The sequence below is a fragment of the Xyrauchen texanus genome, chromosome 33 (assembly GCF_025860055.1).
Source record: "Xyrauchen texanus isolate HMW12.3.18 chromosome 33, RBS_HiC_50CHRs, whole genome shotgun sequence".
NCBI classification, from domain to species: Eukaryota; Metazoa; Chordata; class Actinopteri; order Cypriniformes; family Catostomidae; genus Xyrauchen; species Xyrauchen texanus.
The window spans coordinates 27,604,525-27,631,734 of NC_068308.1; the positions used below are offsets into that span (position 1 = coordinate 27,604,525).

General features: G+C 38.5%; 2 protein-coding genes across 2 annotated transcripts in view; one reads left to right on the plus strand and one right to left on the minus strand.

The window, feature by feature from the left end:
- Positions 1–15,541, minus strand: part of nhlrc2 (NHL repeat containing 2) — a 28,850-nt gene extending 13,309 nt beyond the window's left edge. The window contains exons 1-7 of the mRNA XM_052103135.1: positions 15,375–15,541; positions 14,913–15,065; positions 6,820–7,275; positions 6,361–6,482; positions 6,046–6,175; positions 1,087–1,171; positions 136–367 (exon numbers count right to left, since the gene is read on the minus strand). Coding sequence (XP_051959095.1) covers positions 136–367; positions 1,087–1,171; positions 6,046–6,175; positions 6,361–6,482; positions 6,820–7,275; positions 14,913–15,065; positions 15,375–15,537 — 1,341 coding nt within the window. The 5' untranslated portion in view covers positions 15,538–15,541. The remainder of the gene's footprint in view (positions 1–135; positions 368–1,086; positions 1,172–6,045; positions 6,176–6,360; positions 6,483–6,819; positions 7,276–14,912; positions 15,066–15,374) is intronic.
- Positions 15,542–16,199: 658 nt separating this feature from the next.
- dclre1a (DNA cross-link repair 1A (PSO2 homolog, S. cerevisiae)) lies at positions 16,200–27,003 on the plus strand. Its single transcript, XM_052102668.1, is given in 8 exon segments — positions 16,200–16,270; positions 17,711–17,839; positions 17,841–17,986; positions 17,989–18,221; positions 18,537–18,636; positions 19,958–20,112; positions 21,156–21,294; positions 26,840–27,003. Coding segments are annotated over 8 exon segments (1,137 nt in total).
- Positions 27,004–27,210: the final 207 nt, after the last annotated feature.

The following is a 27,210-nucleotide window of genomic DNA, read 5'->3' on the forward strand; positions in this document are numbered from 1 at the left end:
AAGTTTAACAAGACCTTCAAACATCTCCCTTGATGTCTGATTGACTTATAAATTAATATACCCAACTGTTTGGAGATATCTAAAACCCTGTATATATCTGTGATCGGACATGCAAACACAGAAAATAAGGCTCACCAGAGGGTCTCTCTCTCCCCCCACCACATGTTTGACTGCTCCATCTTTTAGTGACAGGCTGCGAATGGTGCTGCTCTCACTGTCCGCAATGAAGAGACACTCCCAGGGCTCCATTGGAGCAAGAGCCAGGCCTGATGGCTGGGCCAGACCTGCTTTATGAGGGTATGCATTATTTCTATTCTCCTCATTCCCACTGCCCGCAAAGCGCACACATGTTCCTTTTTTGCTTTCGCTGGAGAAGGGATTAGATAAAAATGGTTAAGTCTGATTAGAAGGATTATATGGCACAATAAACATTACCTCTTAATTTGTCTGACTCTAAAACGAGAGTTGGAATTGTGATAAGATGGACATAATATTCACAATTAGGTTCTAATTGCATATAAGAGCTTATCAGGTTTAAGCAAAAATTAAGTACTGTAGTTGGTGCCAAATGTCTTTTTTTAAACAAAATCATATTTAAGGCTTAAGTGTGTAATTTCTGCATCACTAACCTCACCAAACGGGATTGCAAAAATAACTTTCCTAACAATGCTCTCATTCACCCATTGGTTGCAAAAATATGAGAATCTTGACGTTGTGCATTCATGAATACTATGAGAGGAGCTTACTGACTGTGGCTCATAGGTTCATGCGATGTTTACTGCTAAAAAAATGCAAGTTCTCACTTGAAATGTGCATCCAAAAAATATTTTTTTTACTTGTACGTTAGCTGACATCTGAAAGCTGTTATCTGTGCTCGCTGCAGTTGTAAAAATTACAGCAGAAATGTCACATTCACAAACAGAACAAAAGTTAAGAGTTTGTTGTATCAGGATGGTCAGAACCCTTTCTGCCAGCATTGTGTGGTTGCACAGATGATGACATCCTCAGGCAGCCCTGTGGCCTCTTATGAACAGTGCTTTGTCTGTACTGAATATAGACTTTGAGAACACAGGGACACGAGCTCACCTCCCTTTGGGAAGCTTCCCGTCTTCCAGGAAGAGAGCCCAGATCTGATGCGTTCCTGCCATGGCTATCCACAATACATCACCACCTGCATAAATGAATACAGCACAAAAAAACAAAACAATCAACATTATCTCTGAGAAAAAGCAGAATATCTTGTTAAACAAAACAGCTTATCAGTCAAGTGTGAATTAAACATAAACCTTGCAGGGTTTGAAGGGATAGTTCACCCAAAAAATACAATTTTGTCAGTATTTTCTCACCCTCATGACTTTATTTCTACCATGGTAAACCAATGATGATATTAGGTAAAATGTTAGCCCCAGTCATAATTCACTTTTATTATATGAAAACAGTTCCAGTAACAGTGAAGGTGACTGAGGATAACATTCTGCCTAACATCTCATTTGTGTACCACAGAAGAAAGTTATGAGGGTTTTTCAATTATGACAGAATCATTTTTGTGTAAACAATCCCTTTAAAACAGCTCTTGCATCTTCTAAAATTGTAAGGAGAAACTTTGTATCTTATCTTACCTTTCTTGGCTGCTTGGCTGATCTCTTTATTGAATCTTATCAACGCATGCATGCATGGCTTTTCATTTAAAAGTGATCTATGCCCTAATCAGTATTCTAAATGAGTCTGATTACATGTACATAAAGTAACATATGGTGTGTGTTGTGTCCAATTTGACCACCTGTCACATGTTGGAGCCATAAGTCAACTACACGGTCTACAGGCTCCATCTTCTACACCACATTTTGTTACCTATGAATCGAGCACAAATTGGTGTTCTAATATTTATTTATTTATTTATTTATTTTTAAATGCAACAAAAGGCACACCTTCCATATTATTTAGATAGAGATCCGTTCTATGTCTTAGATAAACTATTATTAAATTATGATTTTCATGTATAATTAATGGTAAAAATGTACATTATGTTTAACAAGAGAGTACATGTACTTTTTACAGTAAAATATTGTTAAAATTACAGTAAAAAACAATAATCAGGCATTCCCACAATTCTCTGCATGATCCGTCATATTTCATAATATTTTATGGGAATAGTTGTTTCTTCTTATTTTTAATATCAGTTAAGTACATTGGGGTGTTCTGTTTTATATTGAATGTAGTTTAGGCAATGTTTACTGCATTATTCAAATTTCACTTGTGTTACCCTGATGGTGTTTAGTGTTTGTGTGAGTCACACTGAGATCGGTCTCTACAATTAAACTTAAACTTTCTTGGGATTTTCACATTCAAGTATTGTCACAACATTTTTCGCCAACTGAATAGGAGTCATGTTACTTTGAGATTAACATCAAGATCAGTTGAACTGATATTTGCAGTGGCGAAACCTCTATTACTCTTTGATCTGTTAAAGGAATAGCTCACCCAAAAATGTATGATGTTCCAAACCCGTAAGACTTTCATTCTTCCATGGAACACAAAAAGAGATGTAGGGAGAATTTTAGAGACTGACAAACCCAGTTCGCCATTTTATTGAATGGAATGAATAATTCTATGAATGAGAAAAACATTCAGCCTGACATCTCCTTTTGGAACAACACGAGGGTAAATGATGAATAAACTTTTTTCCGCTGAACTATCTCTTAAAGTATTCATCATCATCAAACATTCTTAAATGTGAGAGAGCTACAAAATTGTGCTGTGACAATTGATAACCTAAGTTTTCAGTTCCAAAAAAAAGTCTGAAAAGTCTGTACCCAGCTCATATAATATTTACTCAGATGAACAACATTCTAAAAGTCAAGCATGTTCTTAGAGCTTTTTTTTTTTTTTTATAAAATTTCATTTTATTTTCAACCCCCATATTTCATGGAAAGTTTCACAAGACAATGCATAGAAATGCTTTGGAGAACTAGAATGCGATGGTGTCCAGCACAGCCGATGCATTTACATAACAAATCAGTTTAAGTAGTGCATAGAGGTCCACTAATACTCAAGAGCATTTCACTGCATTTTCTCTTCAAGGAATCAGGAATGAGGGGCTCTGCACTTAGGTCTAACAATAGCCTTCTAATGGTACTGTGCTTATCAGAGACTATTTCTCTGCTGGGATGGAGCCTAACTACATGCATTCAAGAAAAAGTGAACAGAGGGAAAGAGTGAGAAAAAGAAAGAGGGATAAGGAAAGAATGGAGACGAAGGGAAAAGAGCTCTTCTCATGCAGCATTTCAAAGGGAACAGAGATGGATGGACAGGTAAAAACAAAGAACGGTGATTAATTAAATCAGTAAAATGGCTCAGTCAAAAGACATGCTGAAGGACTTGCACATTACAATTAAACTTTTGAATGATAAAGTGGAAAACACTAAGTAATTATGTGTGGTTTTTTTTTGCTTCAGATTAGTCATTTTACTTAGGTCTCCATTAAATAGAATATTCAAAGAAATTGTAGCATTCAATTTAAGGACAGACTGGCATATCATCCAGGCTTATTAATCAGTCATTATTAGGCGATTTTAATATTAAAATTGCATTAACTGATAACCACGTCGGCCTGGCCGATTAACAGTTTTAACAGATTTTTAAAAATGGAAAACAAAATGTTATGAAGTAAAACGAAGAACAAATATGAAGGAATATTCTGGGTTCATTACAAGATAAGCTTAATAGAAAGCATTTGATGCAATATGTTGATTAACACAGGTATTGTTTACATTGTGACTATACTTTTGAAATAATGAGAATGTTAATGTTTACAGATTGGTCCCATTCACTTCCATTATAAGTGCCTCACAGGAACCCAGATTTTTGCTTTTTAATAAATAAATAAAATCCAATTTTTCTCCTAATTTGGAATGCCCAATTTCCACTACTTAGTAGGTCCTTATGGTGGCGTGATTGAGCTTCACCTGTATTGAACCTGGAACATTCATTTAAGACTCTCCACTATTTCTTAGTCATAACTCAAATAAGCAAATTTCTTACATTTACGATATGAACTCCTTATTATATTACTGGATTCCATAGAAGCATCTCAAATCATGCTGCCATTAAAGAAAAAAGGGACATAGCAAACAATAATTTCTAATAAATTAGAACTAGCAATGCACCCATGTATTGGCCAATCATTGGTATCGGCCGATAAAAGCAATTATCTGCGCCATAGGATGTCGGCTGATTGTATACAAATATCTTTGATTGATTCAAATCCCTTCGATTATTTCCTGTCAATCAAAAGAGCATGAAAAAACACATTAGGTGTGGTAGTTTATTAACCTAGAACTTGTGCTGTTGGTGTAAGAAAATGTCAATTGTTTGGAACTGCCTTGAATTGTGTGACTATGATAGCAAAGTTGCAATTTATTAAGCTTTGCACTGCTAGAATTTCACAAGGTGAAACTTAACGTTAATTACCATCGAGTGCCTTTTGTTTCATTGTTTTGTTTATAGACCTTATTCACAGCATCACCATGAATGACAACGAGGCTGTGAGGAATAAACATACAGTTTCTTCAATGGGTTGTGCTGCAGTTTAAAATGTTTTTGGATCATTCTGGGGACACAACATTGAAAAAACATATTTTCAAGAACATTCATTAGACAAAAAAATTCCAGAAAAAATTTGTTGTGGAAAATCAGGTGTGATCTATAGGAGCTTTTTACAGCTTTATACGGTGCGTGCCATTGAAGAAGTGTTAGTCTAACCCTCATCACCTCATTTTCAATCCCATTAAAATCAAAGATGGCGCTACTTTAAGTTGTGTTATTTATCCTAAAAAAGAACCACTAAATGATCTGTGTTGGCAGGTATTGTTCTAGATAATCAGATATTGTATCAGCACACACATTTTCTATCGGTGCATCCCTAATTAGAAAGATGCTAAACAAAAAGCACTTTCACAAGTTGTCTCACACTTTTGGACGCACTGTATAAAAGGCATTATATTAGACATTCTGCTTTCTTCATATCATAGCATCAACCATTGAAAAACCCATGACGGTCGACCACTAATTAAATGCATTTTGAAAAAACAGAAAAATAAAACAAGTGACTTCAGCAGTTGCCTTGAGGCACATGTTTCAGATAAATCTTATTTTCTTAGCAGTACAATTTTCAAGAAAAGACCTGACTGTTCTGAGAACAGATCTAATGCACAGCAGGGACATCAATGTGAGTGCTCCAAACACACACAATAAATCAGACACACTCTGCAACTACAGCACAGGCTTAAATAATGTTGACCACATCCAATTCTTCTGCTACATTAATTGAACAATATTGAAACTGAATAATGCAGAATGAATTCTTAAATGGATTACAATATAATAGTTTTAATTAAAGTTTAGAATGAAAAGTCTGTTAAGTTATTTTTTTAGACCTACAGGACTTCAAGTTCTAAGCAACTCTGTACAAAAAATATTACTATTTCAAAAGGCATGCTGGGGAAAAAGAGCCAAACTTTGGTGAGACAATTCGTTAGAGGCAACATTTATATAAAACCACATGAGTGCTTTTAATCATAGCTCCTTTTTTTGGTGTCATGGGTTTGACTTGGACAACACTAAAACACTCAGCACTTTATTACCGACTAGGAACCAACAGACCACACAATTTACTCCAGGGCAGCTCAAATTTGTTTTATCCATTTTAGCAGAACAAAGCTCTTTTTTTCACCGAGCACTGTGCACACTTGTGAACATGAAAGGCAAGTGTGGTATCTACAAAGCGAAGACTTCTGAGAACATCCTGATTAGAGATTCCAAGATGGAGAGGACAGATAGAGAGAGGGAACATGTGAAGAATATGAGGTAGGGAAAAAAGGATGAATAAAAATGCCATACAAATGCTCCGGCAGAATAATAAAATGTGGATTCAAAAGATTTTACAATTTATGAGCAATAAGAAAGAGGAAGACAGAGTCAGCCTGATTCAAAAAGGAAAGAGCAGAACATACTGGAAGAGGATGATCAGTAAAATGACATCATTACCTGCGTTGCCAAGGGTAACATCCCAGGGTGAGCTGATTGGCTGTTGTGATCCTGGTGCACCGCCTTCTTTATCTGTGCCTTGCAATCCAATTCCAGCTAAGGTCGAAACTTTTCCCTCTAAAAGGTCGATCTAGAGAGAGAGAGAGAGAGAAAATAAAGAAGAGAGAAAAAAAAAAAAAAAAAAGAGTCAGATTATATTGACGGTAGGCACAAATGGTAACAGAGGTTTCATGTTTTTAAAGCACCAGTCAATCAGTGAATTTGGGTTAGAGCTGCCAGCAGGATGACAGACTTGACCTGATTCTACTGATGTACCTTTCTAATGAGGTGGTTCTCTGTGTCAGCCACATAAACAGTGTCTCCCTTTATGAACACCCCTTGCGGGGAGCAGAACTGTGCCTCAGACAGATTTCCATCTCGTCTTCCACTTGAGTGACCTAAACATAGATAAAACTGTTTAAAAGCAGCCTAAAATAGCCTAAAACATTATACAATTGTGTTCTGCTATTTTGATTCCTTTACATTTAAACTAATTAAATATAGTTTAATAATGCAGAACATTGGTTGTATGAGATGTTATAGTATAAAGCCTGTTCAGCCTTTTTGACCTTTGTAGTTAAAGGGATAGTTCAACTGAAAATTTCTGTTATCAATTTCACAACGGTGAATGAGAACTACATTCTGCCTAATGTTATGTGTTCCATGGAGGGTAAAACAAGAAATGGGTTTAAAGCAACATGAGGGTGAGTAAATGAATATTTTAACAGCTCTTACCCCCTACAGAGTGCAGAACCTGCCCAGTATTGGAGACCACCAGTATCCTGTGGTGTCCTGTGTCGGAAATAGCCAATCTCTTGCTGCTGGGGTCCATGGATATTTTCCCAGGGAAGAAGAGGATGGAGGGGGGTAGGGAGTCTCTATATGGTTTCATTCTCAAACTATGGTCCTTCAGCAGCCTTTTTTCCTTGTAATGTTTGAGGGCAGCTTTAGTGAAGAGGAAAAGCTGCTCCCGATGGCCTTCACCCACCAGGGAGAAAAGCAAGTTCCCCCGGGGTCCCAGCAGCACCAGCGTGGGCCAGCAGGACACTTCAAGTTCCTGCCACAGATGAGCATCACCATCATTCACTACAGGATGGGTGATATTATATCTCAGAACGGCACTGCACACATTCTGTAGGACTTTCTCATTGGGGAATTTAGCTGAATGCACACCTACGACGACCAGACCGTCTGCAAGGAAGAGAGAGGGGAAAAAAAAATTGTCTTTGTTACCACTGCAAATACAGTGGGTACGGAAAGTATTCAGACTCCCTTAAAGTTTTCACTCTTTGTTATATTGCAGCCATTTGCTAAAATCATTTAAGTTCATTTTTTTTCCCTCATTATTGTACACACAGCACCCCATATTGACAGAAAAACACAGAATTGTTGACATTTTTGCAACATTTTTAAAAAAGAAAAACTGAAATATCACATGGTCCTAAGTATTCAGACCCTTTGTTCAGTATTTAGTAGAAGCACCCTTTTGATCTAATACAGCCATGAGTCTTTTTGGGAAAGATGCAACAAGTTGTTCACATCTGGATTTGGGTATCCTCTGCCATTCCTCCTTGCAGATCCTCTCCAGTTCTGTCAGGTTGGATGGTAAACGTTGGTGGACAGCCATTTTCAGGTCTCTCCAGAGATGCTCAATTGGGTTTAACTCAGGGCTCTGGCTGGGCCATTCAAGAACAGTCACGGAGTTGTTGTGAAGCCACTCCGTTATTTTAGCGGTGTGCTTAGGGTCATTGTCTTGTTGGAAGGTGAACCTTCGGCCCAGTCTGAGGTCCAGAGCACTCTATAGAAGGTTTTCTTCCAGGATATCCCTGTACTTGGCCGCATTCATATTTCCCTCGATTGCAACCAGTCGTCCTGTCCCTGCAGCTGAAAAACACCCCCACAGCATGATGCTGCCACCACCATGCTTCACTGTTGAGACTGTATTGGACAGGTGATGAGCAGTGCCTGGTTTTCTCCACACATACCGCTTAGAATTAAGGCCAAAAAGTTCTATCTTGGTCTCATCAGACCAGAGAATCTTACTTATCACCATCTGCCATAAAGCCCCGACTGGTGGATGGCTGCAGTGATGGTTGACTTACTACAACTTTCTCCCATCTCCCGACTGCATCTCTGGAGCTCAGCCACAGTGATCTTTGGGTTCTTCTTTACCTCTCTCACCAAGGCTCGTCTCCCCCGATAGCTCAGTTTGGCCGGACGGCCAGCTCTAGGAAGGGTTCTGGTCGTCCCAAACGTCTTCCATTTAAGGATTATGGAGGCCACTGTGCTCTTATGAACCTTAAGGGCAGCAGAATTTTTTTTGTAACCTTGGCCAGATCTGTGCCTTGGGGGTCTGAATACTTTCCGAACCCACTGTAAATCTTTTTTTTTATTTTTTTAAGTCTGATCAGCATTAAGCAAAACACCAAGAGACATAAGAGAGTAGCTGTTGTGGAAAAAAAAGAGTTTGGAAACCATGGTTAAAAACACAAAATCATTTCCAGGGAGCAAATCTCACCCCTTTAACAAAATGTTTCTGACACTGTTAGTGAGCCACAAGAAACTGCATGGAAAGAAGAGGTAAGGGATTGGAAAATCATGCAGATCGTGCTTGAACCTGCATCCTCACAGGAGCACCACAACTTGGAATCACATATGAAAAGGACTGCTGCATTACGGCTCTGACATTCAAGGACTCATATCCCATTTAAGACTTGTGAGAGTAACAGAAAAACCATAAAGGTTAAATAATTAAAAAGTCAGATTGCTTTGTCAGAAAGTGAGTACTACTTAAACATCACCAAAAATATGGATGAAAAACATAAAAAGTTTATACCCACAAAAACCCGCTGGCCTAGAAAGAACTTTATTAAAATGAGGTAAATTTAGGCTTCTAATCTAAATGGTCCTTTAGAAAGAACTTTGATGTAATAATGATAGTTTAATTTATTCAGGTCTGGCCCAAAGTCAAAAAGGAATGATAAAAGGACAGTGGCTTTATTTTTGTGTCTATTATTAAGATTTTCAAAGACACTTTTTTTTTCTTGTTCAAAGAAAATTTTGGTTCAACAACGCTTCTCATTCTTATCGTCTCAAACAATGCATGGTAGTATGTTGCGTTGGTGTATGCGTTTATTAAGTCTTTTGACAGATTTTTTTCTCTGATATTGAAAATCTTGTTTTTTTTGTCTTTTGAACTTCTTGTGTTCATTATTTTATATTTGTCAACAGTCCTACAACCCACTCTTAATGACTAATTTCCTTCCTTTTAAAGAATTTGATAAAAAAAAAAAAACACTAACGAAGATAAGTGCTAGCCTACAGGGGAGAAACTAAGAATAAAAGAATCTCAGAGGTACAGATTCTTACATAGGCAACTGAATGAGTGTTAAAACCAATCAGGGAAAACACAATGGTCTTGACTGAGAGCTCATGTATCCCCCAGGCATCCCATTATAACCAGTGCAGTCTGTTTGTTCCAGTCTCCTGCACTGCTATGTAGTCTGCGCTCACTCCGGCTGTCTAATTTAACAAAAATGTCAACGGACCTTCTCTGCCTTGTCACTGGTAAAGACATTCCTCCATCCCGTATCCTGAGGGTGTGCAACACTGCCAATGATGAATGAAGCATGCAAACATTGGTTTTAAAATTTCAGTTTCAGACGTTAATCAGAAGATTAAATTTCATAGGCTCAGCAGCAGAGATGGGAATCACATGCACGTAGGGACCAGCATGCCATTTCAAAATGCTTTTACCCTGCTTACTATTTGCCTATAAATGAATCTGAAACACACCTGGATGGCATGGTCGAAAAATGATGATCAACGTGACATTAATTCTCTGTGGTATGTCTCCCAATCTGTTTTTTTTTCATACCAAGAGTAAAAAATAAAAAAATAAACACATGGTTTCCCCTGAATTTATGATGAGATGTATGAGGGAGTTGAGTATTTAGTAAGAAAACAAACAATTTAGTATCTTACGGTTGAACGTCAAGAGTAAAATAAAAGGGTGTCAAACATGAATGAATAATTCATGTAAAAACCATAATTCATCAATAAGAACTTTAATTTTTCTAAATTTAGGATAAAATTTAGAAACCCATGTGTACACAAAAAGTGTACGCTCCTAATGGACACAAATTTTCTTTTTTACTACATATGAAATTGAATTATAAAGTGACATTACAAGTCTTATTTCAGAGTAACAAAGATAATGTGCATTTAATCTCAATCCGAGAAATATTCTAGGAGGTCAACAGATTTTGCTGACACCAATAACCAAGGTGGTGGAAAAGGCCAATAACAGATAGATCGGACGATAGATTTTAAATCAGAAAAAGCACTCACGGGCACTTTATTTGGAACACTATGGTCCTAATAATGTGCCCATCATAGTCTTCTGCTTTTGTAGCTCACCCTCCTCAAGGTTCGACAAGTTGTGCATTCCGAGATGCTATTCTGCTCACAAAAATTGTACAGAGTAGATGAAGGGTTTATATTTCACTAGATGAGATTTAATGAGGAATACATTTTATTATTAATCACAAAATATGAAGTTGGAGATACAATGTATGTGTTCTGTGAAGTTGGCACCCCATATAATGAAATAATGACCTATTTACCATTACCATACATTTGTGCCGCAAAAATGAATGTTTGTGCTGGTTTAGTGTTTGAGAAATTAGACATGATTTTATTGGCCGTCACATCACTTTCCACCCCATGTGGTTCAAATTGCTCTAATCTGGTGATGTTAGTTTGTGCTCGATTTGTGCTGTTAAAATTTATCTTGTATCTACTTCCCTTCCTTAAAATGAACAGCTTGTATTTGGGAGCATGACGTCACTCTCCACCCTTTGTGGTCTGAATTGCTCTGAACCGGTGTCGTTCGTTTGTGCTTGATTTGTGCTGTTAAAAGAAACATCATAAAGTATTGCTTTCTTTGTATTTAGCAAGATCGTTTTTGGTAGCCGTGAAATCGTATTACACCATGTCAATCACTCAACTGTCTTCATCGTTTGTGCTTCATTTTTTGGCAAAGATTTAATCTAGCACACCATCAAACTACAAATTCAACTACAAAAATTGTTCGTGTTTGTGCTGCAAATGATGATTTATTTATAAGCTATATGTGACATTGCTGAGCAAAGCTGTACATAGTTTATATAAGTTCATTATTCAGGGTTAATAATTATTATGCCAACTTCAGGGAGGTCGATGAATGAGCTGTCGGAGAGTCATTTTCATAGTCTTCTTTGCATGCCCTCGCTTTAATTTAATACACTTGATTACAAATCAAAATCAGGGGCTTAGCAGTTATTTTAAAATTGTGCCACACAGCTGTCAGTAGGAGAATCGCAAAGTCCCAAACCTTACAGTGCAGTATTAATATATTACAGTACACATTAATACATAAGTATTATATTAATATGTACATAATTGATATTTTTAATATTTAAAAAAATTAAAGTATTGCAAATTGCTAAATTTGCCAAAATTAGCTACAAAAATAAAGGGAATATTGTGGAGTACTTGCTTCTGTTTCACACATGACAATAAAAGACTGAGCACAAGCTGGTCCTGAATAAATTATTTTATAAAATACAATAAATGACAATTGTGCATGCGCACAATTTAGGATTTAAATGTTTCCAAGTGGCTCGATCGTTTTGACAACGTTCACCAAAATTCATTCAGATCCATTTAATGATTCGTTCAGTGATAATTTCTGGTGATGCCAGAAGGCGACAGTCGATGACTGTCTTGTGTGAAATTAGTTAGTTGCTGAATCAACAATCAAAAGAAAATTAATCCTTTAAAACTTGAATATCTACAGTGAGACTTTAGAAGAGGTTTGTGGCAGGGTGGAGGGCGGGTCGTGATTCTGCACACCCAGCCCCTAATCTGGCTAATTAGCCCTCGAGAGGGATAAGGGAAAGACGGCAGTGCGACAGAGAGAGAGAGAGAGAGAGATAGTGATTTGCAGACAGCTGTCCGACATCTGTGTGTGTTTGTCTTTTTGGTTGAGATTTATATTAAAGTATTATTTATATTGTCAAGCCGGTTCTCTACCTCTAATAGATTCTTCATAACCCTGATCAAGTGAAGTATAAGCCAATATAAAAGAATGTGGTTACATATGGAGAAAGTTTGGGCTCATATTATGCTAATAACTAAGTGTGGGCAGACAATCCCTCCCTCATTTGGAATAATCCAGATTTGTCAACATTAGAATGAATGGAAAGAACACCATTACAGCTATTGTGAATCTGGTGGAAATTTAGTGTGAGATCCTTTTCCGCACGTATGTGTAGAAACACTTGTACACCATTATTAGTGAATGAGACCCAAAGTTTCTGCATGATAAGAAAAATATGCTCTGTGACCCCATAAACTGCAGGAGACCTTGATATCATAAACCTGCTTTTATGAAACATAGGGAAGCGGGGTGGGGAGGCATGTTCTGCTCCTGTCCAGTAACAGAATGTACCAATAAGTGTCAGAGATGAGGTATGTGTGAATGTGCCAGATATGCCAGTGAATGGGCTGACAGCTGCCTGGCCAGTTTCCCCGGATGCTCCCACAGAAGTGACTACCGATGGGCTTCTAACAGCTGGAGCTGATAGTACTGTACGCACAGTTGCTATAAGCTTTACAGCAGCATAATGGTGTATCTGTGTGAAACTTCCAAACCTAGACATGGTCTGTGGATATTTAAAGCTCCATATCTGCTGCAGTTAAATGATAATGGGAAAGTGTTGCTCAACCAGAAGAAAACTGTTACAAGCACAAGAGGCTCTATGTTTTACCCTAGTGAACACTGGGTATGATCCCTGTGGGGTTCATAAATGTTGACTAAATTAACCATATTTTTAGCAGATAAATGCATTTAAAATGTACACTCCCTCTTTTGGGAAAACTGACTGAAAATATTGATGACTCATCTTGCACTCATGGGCGTTTACAAGTTTTGTCCAATCAAATTGTCTCTAGAGTAAGAATATCCCTCCCCTTAATACCATCTATCTCTGACTAGAAAAATCAAGCAGCAAATAATGGTTAATTGCAGTTGGCCACCTTAAAAAACAAACAAAAAATATAAATAGAATCAGCCCTTCTATTATTCTTTCAATATGAAATGTATCAATACAGGAAAGAAAACTAAGCTTGTCAAGCCCTTTCATGGGGTCTTTAAAGGTTCATGAAACTCCGAAACAAATTTGAGATGTAAATAGATATGTACAGGTTGCTCATCACTGGAAACAATTATAGCACTCATTGTGTTTATTGTTAAGGGGAACAATCAATCACAAGCTCTTCAGGAGCTGCTCTAAATGGTCTGACTCAGCTGTGTGGGTTGGTGATGGCCTCAGTTCATTGGAGTGCTCACATAATGCACTGTTGCACCGGAAAATGAAACAAACGCATTCATGATTGGCATTTCAATATTTGATTACAACTCCCTTATTACACGCAGATATGACAGAGTTTCCTGGCCCAGATATGAGAGACAAAATATGAGAAAAAAAAAAAGAAACTATACACCGTTCAGTCTTTTTCATATTTATCCAACACATCCAACCTCTTCTGCCATTTCATTCCTCTGGGGAAATAAAACAAATAAAAATTATATATATATATATATATATATATATATATATATATATATATATATATATATATATATATATATTTGCACCGTACATAACAGATTTGCACTACGCATGTGTATAATTATTTTTATATTATTATTATCTATGTCTTCCTGCTGTTTTTGTATTGTTGTGCACTGGAAGCTCCTGTCACCAAAACTCCTGTTTTGTTTAGGGACACACATATGCCACCTTGTCTTCTCCGTACGTCTGGTCATGGTCAGATAACACGATGGCTTGTTCGAAAACAGAAGACAATAATTATAACTCAAAGCCATGTCAACTCTTTTTGGTTTCCTTTAAATCATGCAAAAGTTTCTGGGATTTAGGCTTACAGGGCTTTCCAGCACTCCGTTGTCAAGACAACAGAGTTGAATTACACAAACAAGATTAGCAAGCGATTTTACCACACTAGTCATGTTAACACATTATGGTAGGTGCGGTTGGGAAACAGATCAACAATTAAGTCCTTTTTTACTATAAATTCTCCTCCCTTCCCAAATAAAGTGATTTGATTTGAAGTAAATATGCAAAAAGAATACAAATTGCCAAAAACAAAAGAAAAAAGAATGTGAAAGTCAAAGAGAAAGAGAAAGTGGACATTTAAAGTAAAAAAGGAATAAAATATTTATGTTTTCTCATCCATCATATGGCTTTGAAGAAATTCTGAAAGCCTTTATAGGCGTTTTGGACCTTCCGAGTTCTGACCACCATTCACTCGTCACTCAGCACGGAGATATTCTTCTAAAAATGTTTGTGTTAAGAAAGAAAGTCATACACATCTAGGATGGCATGAGGGTGAGTAAATTATGAGATTTTCATTTTTGGGTGAACTATCACTTCAAATCTCTGGCGTGAAGGACTGGTGATGAACTAGTGGGGTTTCATGACACTTTAAGGGTTAAAATCAACAGGCAGGAGTCAGCTGGCTACTAAGTGCAGCTTCATATCTTAAGATGTAGTAAACAGTGATGAACATTAGTAATAAAGAATATTATTGGTAATTTTTTAATTGGCAGCTACTTCATATTTTAGTATGTGGAGGATAATACTGGTAAACAAACTTGAGTCTTTCATTTGTAGTTAAATCGAGGCTATTTAAAATTACAATTAAGCCCAAGAAAGAGTATGAGTAACTATGCTTATCAGCTTTGTGTGTAACTGTGCATGTACCTTCTATGGTGTAACTCTGCTCCAACTGGTGTAGATCAGGAAGTAGGTGCATGCAGTTTATACAGCAGTAGGTGAAGAAGTCAAGCACCACCACTTTGCCAGACAGCTCCTTCCTGAGCGACAGGGGCCCATCTGTATTCAGCCATTCCAGTCCTACAGAGTAACGATAACAAAGGGTTACACTTATACAAAACCAAGCGATTAAACAAAAGGTGGGGTTTTTATAAGAATAAAGGTTAGGCTACATAATACAACTATAACATTCACTGTTATTGCAAAACAATTTCATAGAACTGACAACAGCACTTTCTAGTTGCTTTCACACACTGACATGTTCCATAATTTCAGTCCTTCATCTAAAGTCTTGTAATTGATTATAGATTGTTCTTAAGTTTCAAAGCCACTCCTAGAAATTAGATGAACTCTCTATATACACGCTATTGAGTACGTTTACACTAGTACCCTCTTCAAAATCCGGGATATTTAAATCCTCGTTCTCGTCTATTTTGTTCAAATACTGATGTACGAGATTCTCCTTCTCTTCTTGAGTCGTCGCGTCCTCTAAAGCGCAGTCTAGTTGGCTCTGAATGGAAAACAGATCTGTCAGCTTACTGTACGACGCCATGACTCTCATAGATAGAACGAACCTTCACATTTACACTGGCACATTCGTCAAAAACAAAAGTTAAAATGTATATGCGAGAGTAGTTTACTGATTGGTAAAATGCACAATAATAAAATATGCATTAATTAAAATGTAAAAGCAAAAAAGGTATCGTGTCTTGTGGAATGTCCTAAAAGGAATCTCAGTAGGGACATGCCAACTTCAATGTGAATTTAAGTGCTTTTAAGGTTGGTGTAAGTGTGTAATGCAGATAAAAAAATCGTCGGTCTTACTTTCCGTATTAATACGAACGGTTTTGTTAAAATACCACGACGTAATGCGTTTTAGTGAATTAGATCAGCTTTCGGGGTGGTTTTTACGGATGATACGCTTTTCTCTGTGCTCCTTTTGTGGGATTTAAACTTTTAAGGGAATGTTACAAAACAGCTGCATTCAAAACAAAGAATAGATTATTGTTTACACATGTCACACAGCGGCTCTGAGTGTGCCATTTGTGACTACAAACCTCTTTGAGAAGACCAAACGAAGCAGTAAATCACAGATAGCCAGCGAACATGAGCCGGCCAAATTTGAGGCATCAGTCAAAAAATAAAATAAAATACAATAAACCCTGATTGTTAACAGTGCTAAATCACAATACGATTTAGATCACAATAGACATAATGGTCACGAGAGTGGGAGTTCAGACGTGCTTCATGGCACCTGCTCAAGGTGTCCAGTATAAAGAGCCTCAGTCAGAAGTGTCCTGTCTGTCAAATGCCATTTTCCACCTTGGTGGTTCAGTCTCAACTGCATGTAGCAGATTGCTTAGATACCCCTGGCGAAGACTGTAAATGTAATGTGCTTGATTCTTTGTTTTTCCTAATCCATGTAGATCAGCGTTTCCCTGTTCATCTCCTGGAGGTTCTGCCTGCTTTGCACATTTGGCGCAGTGGTGGCTCAGTGGTTGAGGCTCAGGGTTACTGACCGGAAGGTCGGGGGTTCAAGCCCCAGCACCACCAAGATGCCACTGTTGGGCCCTTGAGCAAGGCACTTAACCCCAGGTTGCTCCAGGGGGATTGTCTCTGTAATAAGTGCACTGTAAGTCGCTTTGGATAAAAGCTTCTGGTAAATGCTGAATGAATGAGGAATGAAGCTGGATTGAGAAGCATTTAATATGCTGCAAAAATCATATTGTTAGTAATTTTTTTTTTATTGTTTTCTCTTTAAAATATCATAACGTCCTTAAAACAATATTGCAACATTTAACTTGATACCAAAATTGGATAATATATTAATAATTGTTTTTAGAGAATATCTTGAAAATAAATTCTTACCCCCCTGGCAAATTGTTTTTATAATACATTTTGTAAATTTATGCTTCACACACACACACACACACACACACACACACACACACACACACACACACACACACACACACACACACACACACACACACGAGGTAAAACAAATTAACTTAAAGAATTAACATATTCTCTGAAAAGTCTTTAATATAGTATGGAATTTACAAATGTTTTACTCAAAAAGATGACAAACATAATTAAAATAAGGAAAAGTATTTTGCATCGCATTTAAAAGGAATATTCTAGGTTCAAAGCAAGTTAAGCTCAATTGACTATGTAATGTTGATTACAACAACAACAATTCAACTTGTCCATCCTTTTCATTAATAAAAGCAAAAATCTGGGTTAGTGAGGCACTGACAATGGAATTAAATGGGATAATCCCTAAACTTGAAAAAACTCACTCTTTCAAAAGTATAGCCACAAGATGTAGATAACATGCATGTTTTAGTATGATAAAAGTGCTTACCTTTTCTGTGTAAAGGTATGTCCAATTTTACAACTTCAATGCCATGATGACGTAATACCGTAAACCCTAAAACAACCTTTGAAATTATGATTTAATCAACTTTACAGCTTAAATACATGGGTTTTAACCAAATTTATAATGTAAAATTTTAGGCTTCACAGTTGTGCCTTTAAATCCTCCAAAAATTGGCCCCATTCACTTCCATTGTAAGTGCCTCGCTATAACCTCAATTTGTACTTTTTTTTTTAAGGAAAATCTTTTTTGTGGTAATTAACATTATACCACAAATGCTGTTGATTGAGCTTAACTTGCATTGAACCCGAAATCTTACTTTTAATGATGTTGTTCCCACGTCTAGTACAGAGAGCTATGTTGAAAGCGTTGTATTTTTATCCACTTTATCCAGCCAATGTTCATCCCCTGGTGATGGACTGAAAGGAACTCCCAACCAGACTAATGCCCTTCTCCTCCTCTGCTCCCCTAACACTGGATATCAAGAAAAAGAAGGGCTGGTCTCCTTTAAATAAAGGATCTCAATCCCAGAGTTCATCCAAGGAGGCCAGAATGAAGATCTCCACTCCAGTGAAAGCACATTGTGTTGATGGCGCTGTTCAGACACAGACAAATGAGGTTAAATGTTTTACAATACTGTATTACAAGGAGAAATTGAGGTGAAGTGTGATGATGATTCTATTAAATTGTTCAGTGATAAAGCTGATGATCTACTAATGGACATGCTTGAGCAATATGAATCAAAAGATATTGAAAGCGAGGAACATAAGCCACTCTAAGACTCATTAAACACCTGTGTGAAATCCTAGAAGTCGTTAGCACCAGATAATCACCTGATCAATTCCAGTTCCACTGGTGTTTCAGATAGAACACATCAACACGGATGTCTTTGTCAACAAACAGAAATAAACAGTAAAAACATTAAAGATGCAAACACCCAGCTACGTCACTCCAAAGCTAGGTATCAGAGCATCTTCAGGACGCATATCTAATCCTGTTTATACCAGCGGTTTTGAATCACCTTCAATTGAACTCAACTTATTTAAACCAAGAGTTGTCTTCCACTAAGACAGTCCGATCCACTACACAGAAATCAGTCTCAATGGCTCTCAGAAGGACTTTGACTAAGACATTGATGTGTTTTTGGTGTGAAACCATTGTGTGAAAAAAAGGTTAAAGTGGAAGTGCAAGCACCACTCAAAGAGACTGATCAGCAAGGCTCGAGAAGAATGAGGGTTTCAGAAGCTCAAGAGGAAGGTGCTAAGAGGCAGGGTAGATGACATAGGAAGAAAGAAACACCATCTGAGTTGTCCAGTGTCTCGCTTACTGCAGAAGATGCCACAACTCAGCCCACACAAACAGAAGGAGGGAGATGAGAATGGGCAGTGGGGTGGAAGAGATGGAACAGGCGAAGGGCGACAGATGGAGGTCCCGAGGAGCCCAAACGCTGTCCGTTCTACAAGAAAATTTGTGGTTTGTGCAAAGCTTTAATCTGTTGCACACATTTGTTTTGACCTACTTTATTCCAATTGTGACGCTCGCATAAACACTCTGTTGAATATGTCGTCAGACATGTAATTCAAATTAAAACACTAAAAAAAAAACATGTCTTTCCATTATAAAACAATATATCAAACCAAGTGGCATCTATTTTAAAGACACCATAAGTACACTTTTCAGATGATCATGATTTTAAATGATAGTGAAAATGACAAGAAATGACAAGAAAAAGTTGTTCAAAATTAAGCCAAAAGAGGAACATGTCCATAGTTAATTTAAGTAACTCTATTACAAGAAAAAGGCTGGTAAAATCACTCTGGACACCACTCACCCAGCCCACTACCTTTTTGAACTGTTGCCCTCTGGCCGGCGCTTCAGAGCTCTGAACACCAGAACCGTCAGACACAGGAACAGTTTTTTCCCTCAGGCCATCCATCTAATGAACAATTAAATTGCCCCATTGAGCAATAATTATGTGCAATACACAGTTTAATTTTAATTTATATTATCCAACATATCCACTTCTGCCATTACTTACATTGCTCTGTACATAATATACAGTTTTTTGTTCTTTATATAACAGATTGTATTAGATTTGCACTACGTGTGTGTATGTGGGTATGTATGAAGGTGAGTGTATGTACGTATATGTATAATTATTTATTTTGTGTTCTTTTCTGTTTTTAATTACCTATGTCTTGCTGCTGTTTTTGGTATTGATTGTATTGTTGTAGACAGGAAGCTCCTGTCACCAAGACAAATTCCTTGTATGTGTAAGCATACTTGACAATAAAGCTGATTCTGATTCTGATTCTGATACATCTGTGTGAACTTAAGGAGAACTGACTTCATACATCCACTTAAAATAATTTTGACATCAGTTGGTTTTAATTGATTATAAAAATTGTTTTACAAAATGAAATTGGATCTGAGAAAAGCTCTTGTATCATTTGATTGCAGATGCCATTTGACTTTGATAATTTGCAATACAATGAAATTCATATAATTTAAGTGTCCAAAAGTGTCAGAATACTTTTTGAGGCCACTGTATATAGATAAAAATTTTGTATACCTGTCCCCCCTGTTTCCCTAGCTGTATCAGAGGTGTTGTGATCTAAGGTGTGTTTGTCCAGGGATAAGTATAACACCATGTGCTGCCTGGAGTCCGAGCAGATTGGCCAGCGCATCACTACAGACTGGCAGACAGCTCAGTGGCATGTGCTTCCTATGATGCAGCTCAATTTCAAAGTGAGTCCACTACATTAAAACTTCCACCATTCGTTTGTCATTTCTATCAGTTATAGAGTATGAATTGCATTTTAAGTCAACCACAATTGTTGGTGCTGCTTCGCTGTTTTAGCTCATAAGTGAATAAAAAGAGCTGATTATGCTAAACACAATCAATAAGGCTATATTTACTTGGATTATTCGATTTGGATTTTATAATTCATGTGGCGTTTAGTGTTATCTTTAATTCTCCTTGACGGCGCATTTATGCTAAATGCATTAATTCTAATTACGGTGACCAAGTGCCAACGTAGCAGTTCTGGCAGCAGTTGCACTGATTGAGTCCAACAAAAAGTTAATTCAAACGAGAAAGTTGTGGATAATAAAGATTGAACCAATATAAGCAACTTTTCTCACCCCTGCTAATATAGACGTTGATTCACAGCAATTATGGTGCTGTTCCGAGCGAGCAATGTATTTAAATGCCCATGACCAGACGGAGAAGATTTACTAGGCAAGGTTAATTGTTGATTGCACCATGTGTTCTTCTGCAACAGCATTATGAAATCATTATGTAAATTGAAATGTTGGAAGACTTTGTGATTTCAATGTGGTACCATTTAAATTGTATTTACCAGGAAACAATAAGGTTCCATTCTTTAAAATTAGTTAATGCATTTGGTAGCATGAAATAATAATGAACAATATATTTTTTAGCATTTACTAATCTTTGTTAATGTTAGTTAAGAATTATTCATTGTTAGTTCATAGTGCATTAACTAATGTTAACATATACAACTTTTGATTTTAAAAATCTATTACTGCTGTAAAATGATTGTTCATGAAAACTAATGTTGTTAACTAATGTTAATAAATGGAACCTTATTGTAAAGTGTTACCGATTACCCTGTACGTTTTTGCCATAAAACTTCTAATTTTCATTTGTTATAAATATAAATGAGGATTGCCACAACACAACCTAATTAGCCAAAATATTTACAAGACCAGAAGTATTGCTGTTGGGTTTTTGCATTTTTCACAATTATTCATTATTAACTGCACAGAACTTGCAGACACACTTGAATAAGTTCTCAAGAAAATATGACCAGATTGTGGCCTTCAAGCCCACTGGCTGGACCTTCAACCTAATTGTGAATGTGGAAGACATTCAGCCGCAGACCCAAAGGAACATCAGTATCTATGGTACGTACTGTATGTATACTATGTGTAAAAAATATATTTGTTTTACTCTCATATGATGAGTCCTCGTGTTTTGTGTTTTCAAGTGCAGTTACTGTATTGCAATAGTTTAAGTTTGGTAATAGTCTGAAGGATGAAAAATCTGGAAGTTTCAGGGAATTTAAAAATGGTGATTTCCAGGCCTTACATTTTTTTTTTTATGAAAATGGGTAGCTTTATGGTGCTTCTAATATTTTTATTGGAGAACTGTAGATCTGATGGTCCTTGCAGGAATTAAAATTAGTTCAATATTTCACTTTAAAAGTAGATTTAAATTGCCAATTCAAAACTCATAAACCATAATCAAGTGAAGTGGCTGTACACCAAACTGTATTGTTTCTGAAATATCATGCATTTTGATTTTATTTGAGTATAAAAATACCCACCGGTTTGTCTTGTGACTTCTAGAGCACTTGTCCTGCTCTTAAATCAAAATGGAAAATTGACGTTTAAAAACACATTATGGATGTGCACCATTTGCTCTCATCTATTACATACAGTTATATGGCAGTTTATTGGCTTTGCTCCATTTTACCTAATGATAGGCCTGGACCAATAACAAGAAAATCCAGTATGTTATATTTTATTGATATCTGTCACACCATATTTTCATATTAAAGAGGATCACTTTCCATTTATACTGAATTTCAGAGTAGACAAAACATAGCCTTGCTCATTCTGTTTGACTAACTGAAAAGATTATAGCAAATTGATTTGTTCAAACATATCTGTATGTGAAGTGTTATTATATTTATTTTGATTTTTCCTCCCCTTCCTGGAGTTGTTAGAAATGCTGAATATCGTTTCAGGCAAAGAACAACACGTCATGCATTAAAACAATTTTCAGATGTCATTTGACCCAGAGAATCACTCAAGATTTTAATTGAGAATATACAGTATCTCACAAAAGTGAGTACACCCCTCGCATTTTTGTAAATATTTGATTATATCTTTTCATGTGACAACACTGAAGAAATGACACTTTGCTACAATGTAAAGTAGCGAGTGTACAGCTTGTATAACAGTGTAAATTTGCTGTCCCCTCAAAATAACTCAACACAGCCATTAATGTCTAAACCGCTGGCAACAAAAGTGAGTACACTCCTAAGTGAAAATGTCCAAATTGGGCCCAATTAGCCATTTCCCTCCCCGGTGTCATGTGACTCTTTAGTGTTACAAGGTCTCAGGTGTGAATGGGGAGCAGGTGTGTTAAATTTGGTGTCATCGCTCTCACACTCCCTCAAACTGGTCACTGGAATTTCAACATGGCACCTCATGGCAAAGAATTGTTGCTCTACATAAAGATGGCCTAGGCTATAAGAAGATTCCCTGACACTGAGCTGCAGCACGGTGGTAAAAAGTCAGTATCTTGTGTGGCCACCAGCTGTATTAAGTACTCAGTTTATCTCCTACTCATGGAATTCTTCAGATTTGACAGTTCTTGCTGTGAGATGTTACCCCACTCTTCTACCAAGGCACTTGCAAGTTCATGGACATTTCTAGGGGAAATGTCCCTAGCCCTCACCCTCCGATCCAACAGGTCCAAGATGTGCTCAATGGGATTGAGATCCGGACTCTTTGCTGGTCATGGCAGAACACTGACATTACTGTAATAAAGGAAATCACTCACAGAATGATCAGTATGGCTGGTGGCATTGTCATGCTGGAGGGTCATGTCAGAATGAGCCTGCAGGAAGGGTACCACATGAGGGAGGAAGATGTCTTCCCTGTAACGCACAGCGTTGAGATTGCCTGCAATGACAACAAGCTCAATCCGATGATGCTGTGACACACCACCACAGACCATCCTCCACCTCCAAATCGATCCCGCTCCAGAGTACAGGCCTCTGTGTAACCTTTCTTTTGGTGTTTTTCTGAGCTTGCTTTTCCACTGCTATTTAGTGCCGCCTCAACGTGGGTGGGATTATAGGCTGATCGTTATAGTTGCGCCACCTTTACTTCCATAACATCATCTTAAACATGACGCAAAACAATAAACAATAACACGACTGCTAGCTGTTAGCTACTAGCTCATTGTGCTGCTTAACGCAGTTGTTGCATTGTGATTTTACACAAGTGTAACAGTTAAATTGGCATGGCTGTTTTAGAAGCAAGCTTTCCAATACCTGGTCAACTAAATAAAGTGAAGCTTTCAAGCAGAGTAGAGTAAACGTACCATTCTCCATCATGGACTCCAGCCTTGGCTGAGTCCAGGGCACTCTCCCTCTCATTGCTTGCCAGTCTAGATAGCGTCCATTTGGTCGAACCACTTCCAATTTTCCTGTTTTGTTGTCACATAAGTTTTTTTTTTTTTTTTACTTTTTCCTACACTGTTGGTAGGTCCGGTGGTAGCCATGTCTCAGCTGTGTGGTCAAAAGCTGAGACGCATCCTGAAAGACTTTTTCGTTTCGTTTGTCGCTAATGAGAGGAACGTCTGCACCTTGTTTATTGACCATTGATTGACAATTCGAAAGACGTGTGAACAAATTATACTGTTTTTCTGTAGCTAACTTTAAAACTAGAGGGTTGATGTCCTGTGTCGAAAATCTAGTAACGCTGGTAATGACGAATCTCTCCAAACAGTGATCTGCAGGGTTTTGACGTCACATTTAGTACATTACATTTATTGCACTCGCTCTATCGCACCGTTGTCACGAAAAGAGAGCTGAGCCGGAAGGCAAAGCTCTGATCTACCGGTCAATTTTTGTTCCTACCCTCACATATGGTCATGAAGGCTGTGTCATGACCAAAAGAACTAGGTCGCGAGTACAAGCAGCCGAAGTGTGGTTCCTCAGAAGGGTGGCGGGCTTCTCCCTTAGAGATAGGGTGAGGAGCTCAGTCATCCGTGAGGAGTTCGGAGTAGAGCCGCTGCTCCTTTGCATCGAAAGGAGTCAATTGAGGTGGTTTGGGCATCTGGTAAGGATGCCCCCTGGCCGCCTCCCTAGGGAGGTGTTTCAGGCACGACCAGCTGGGAGGAGGAATCAGGATTAGGTGGAGAGATTACATCTCCACACTGGCTTGGGAATGCCTCGGGGTCCCCCAGTCAGAGCTGGTTAATGTGGCTCGGGATGGGGAAGTTTGGGGCCCCCTGCTGGAGCTGCTACCCCTACAACCCGACTTCTGATAAGCGGTTGAAGATGGATGGATGGATGGACAAAATGTATATTTTTTTCTGATAAAGGCAAACATTTTTGGTATTTTGAAAAACAACCAAATAAATGTTTTTATTGTTTAAAAAGCATGATCCTACCACTACATATATACTCTCTATATAATAGTAATAATAATATAAATAATAATAATAATAATAATATCATCATTATAATCTCAGTAAAAAAGTTCCATTTCACATGGAACGAACTTGACTTCGTGTAGAGGACTCTGACACAGCTCTCGCTTTGGACATACAGGGATTGGATCACCCTAAGAAGGGACCCCCCCCACCCCCTACTCCCGCAGCACCTCCCACAGTCTCTCCCGGGGAACCCGGTCATACACCTTCTCCAGATCCACAAAACACATGTAGACCAGATGGGCATACTCCCAGGCCCCCTCCAGGATCCTTGCGAGAGTAAAGCTCTGGTCCGTCGTTCCACGGCCAGGACCAAACCTGGATCGAATTGTTCCTCTTCAATCCAAGGGTCGACAATTGTCCGAACCCTCCTCTCCAGCACCTTGGAGTAAACTTTACCAGGGAGGCTGAGAAGTGTGACACCCCTGTAGCACACACTCTCTGATCCCCCTTTTAGAAGAGGGGAACCACCACCCCGTTCTGCCACTTCCTAGGCACTGTCCCAGATTTCCACGCAATGCTGAAGAGGCTTGTCATCCATGACACCCCCTCCACATCCAAAGCTTTCAGCATTTCTGGTCGGATCTCATCAATCCCCAGGGCTTTGCCACTGCGGAGTTGTTTGACTACCTCAGTGACCTCCCCCAGGGAAATAGAATCTGATCCCCCATCAGCCTCCGGCTCTGCCTCTAGCATAGAGGGCTTGTTGGGATTTAGGAGTTCTTCAAAGTATTCCTTCCACCGCCCAATAACCTCCTCGGTTGAGGTCAACAGCGTCCCATCTTTGCTGTATACAGCTTGGATGGTTCCCCGTTTCCCCCTCCTAAGGTGGCGGACGGTTTTCCAGAAGCATTTTGGTGCAGACCGAAAGTCTTTCTCCATGGCTTCTCCAAACTTTTCCCACACCCACTGCTTTGCCTCCCTCACGGCCAAGGCCACAGCCCTTCATGCCTGTCGGTACCTTGCAACTGCCTCTGGAGACCTCTGGGACAACAAATCCCGGAAGGCATCTTTCTTCAGTTGGACGGCTTCCCTGACCACCAGTGTCCACCACGGTGTTCGAGGGTTACCACCCCTTGCGGCACCTAAAACCTTGAGGCCGCAGCTCTCCACCGCGGCTTCGGCAATGGAAGCTTTGAACATTGCCCACTCCGGTTCAATATCCCCAACCTCCGCAGGGATGCCTGAAAAGCTCCGCCGGAGGTGTGAGTTTAAGATCTCATGGACAGGGACCTCCTCCAAACTTTCCCAGTTCACCCGCACTACTCGCTTGGGCTTCCCAGGTCTGTCCAGAGTCTTTCCCCACCCCCTGACCCAACTCACCACCAGATGGTGATCGGTTGACAGCTCTGCCCCTCTCTTCACCCAAGTGTCCAAAACATATGGCCTCAGATCCGACGACACGATTACAAAATCGATCATCGACCTTCGGCCTAGGGTGCTCTGGTACCACGTACACTTATGAGCCTCCTTATGTTCAAACATGGTGTTTGTTATAGATAATCCATGACTAGCACATAAGTCTAATAACAAACATCCACTCGAGTTCAGATCGGGGAGGACGTTCCTCCCAATCACGCCTTTACAGGTGTCCCTGTCATTTTCCACGTGCGTGTTGAAGTCACCCAGCATCACTATGGAGTCCCCTACTGGGGCCCTATTCAGGACTCCATTCAGGGTCTCCTGCCATTCTGCTGATCCATCAAGACAAGGCGATATCCTCAAGATAATGTAAAATGCGTAGTGGATGGAAAAGAGCAACGATTCGTATTTTCTTAAGTCTATTTTTTAGAAATGTGCTTATATATTTTTTTAAACATTTAGATGGAAGCCCAGCTTTTAATAGCCTGTTTAGTTCTAAGTGTCAGAGAGAGGGTGAATAATGGTCACGTAAACGAATCTGTTTTTGTTGCAAGAAACCTTGACTAACATTATAAATCTTCAGGCTGTTATATAAGACTATTATAGAAAAAACATGTCCCCTTTAATGAAGCATAAGCTAAAGTTGTCCCAGAGACAGTTGGTAAATATAAACAAATTAAAATGTAATTTTTGTCGGTGGCAAGAAGGTCTGGATATTCTTGTACTACTATGTGAAGTACTTTGTGTGAAAGTATCCAGAAAATTGATTACATAAATATTGTCTTAATGGGCTTTTCAACCATGTCAAAGTTTGTGAGAGCAACAATACTACAATCCTACACTTATCTGTTGCAGGTATACCTTACAGTGTGCACAGCAGTTATTTGGAGATGAAGCGTTTTGTGCAGTGGTTTCAACCGAGAAAGATCATCCCGATGGTTTACTTGGGTAGTTGGAGGAGCAGGAAGGCCATGGAAATCTACTTCCATGAGTGGCAGACAGACCTTATAAACCATTGAGCAAGCAGTTAAATGGTGATTGTAAAAATGTGTAGGAGTTTTGTGATCAGACCATTATTACTTGGTTGACCAGTTCAGCTCACAAACAGTGTTTGGACCTCTTCTCACTTTTGAAAAGATAAGGAGGATATGAAGCTTTACTTTCAACCTTCCCTGAAAGTACTGTTTGTATGGTTTACAGCAGGGGTCCCCAAACTTTTTTCTATG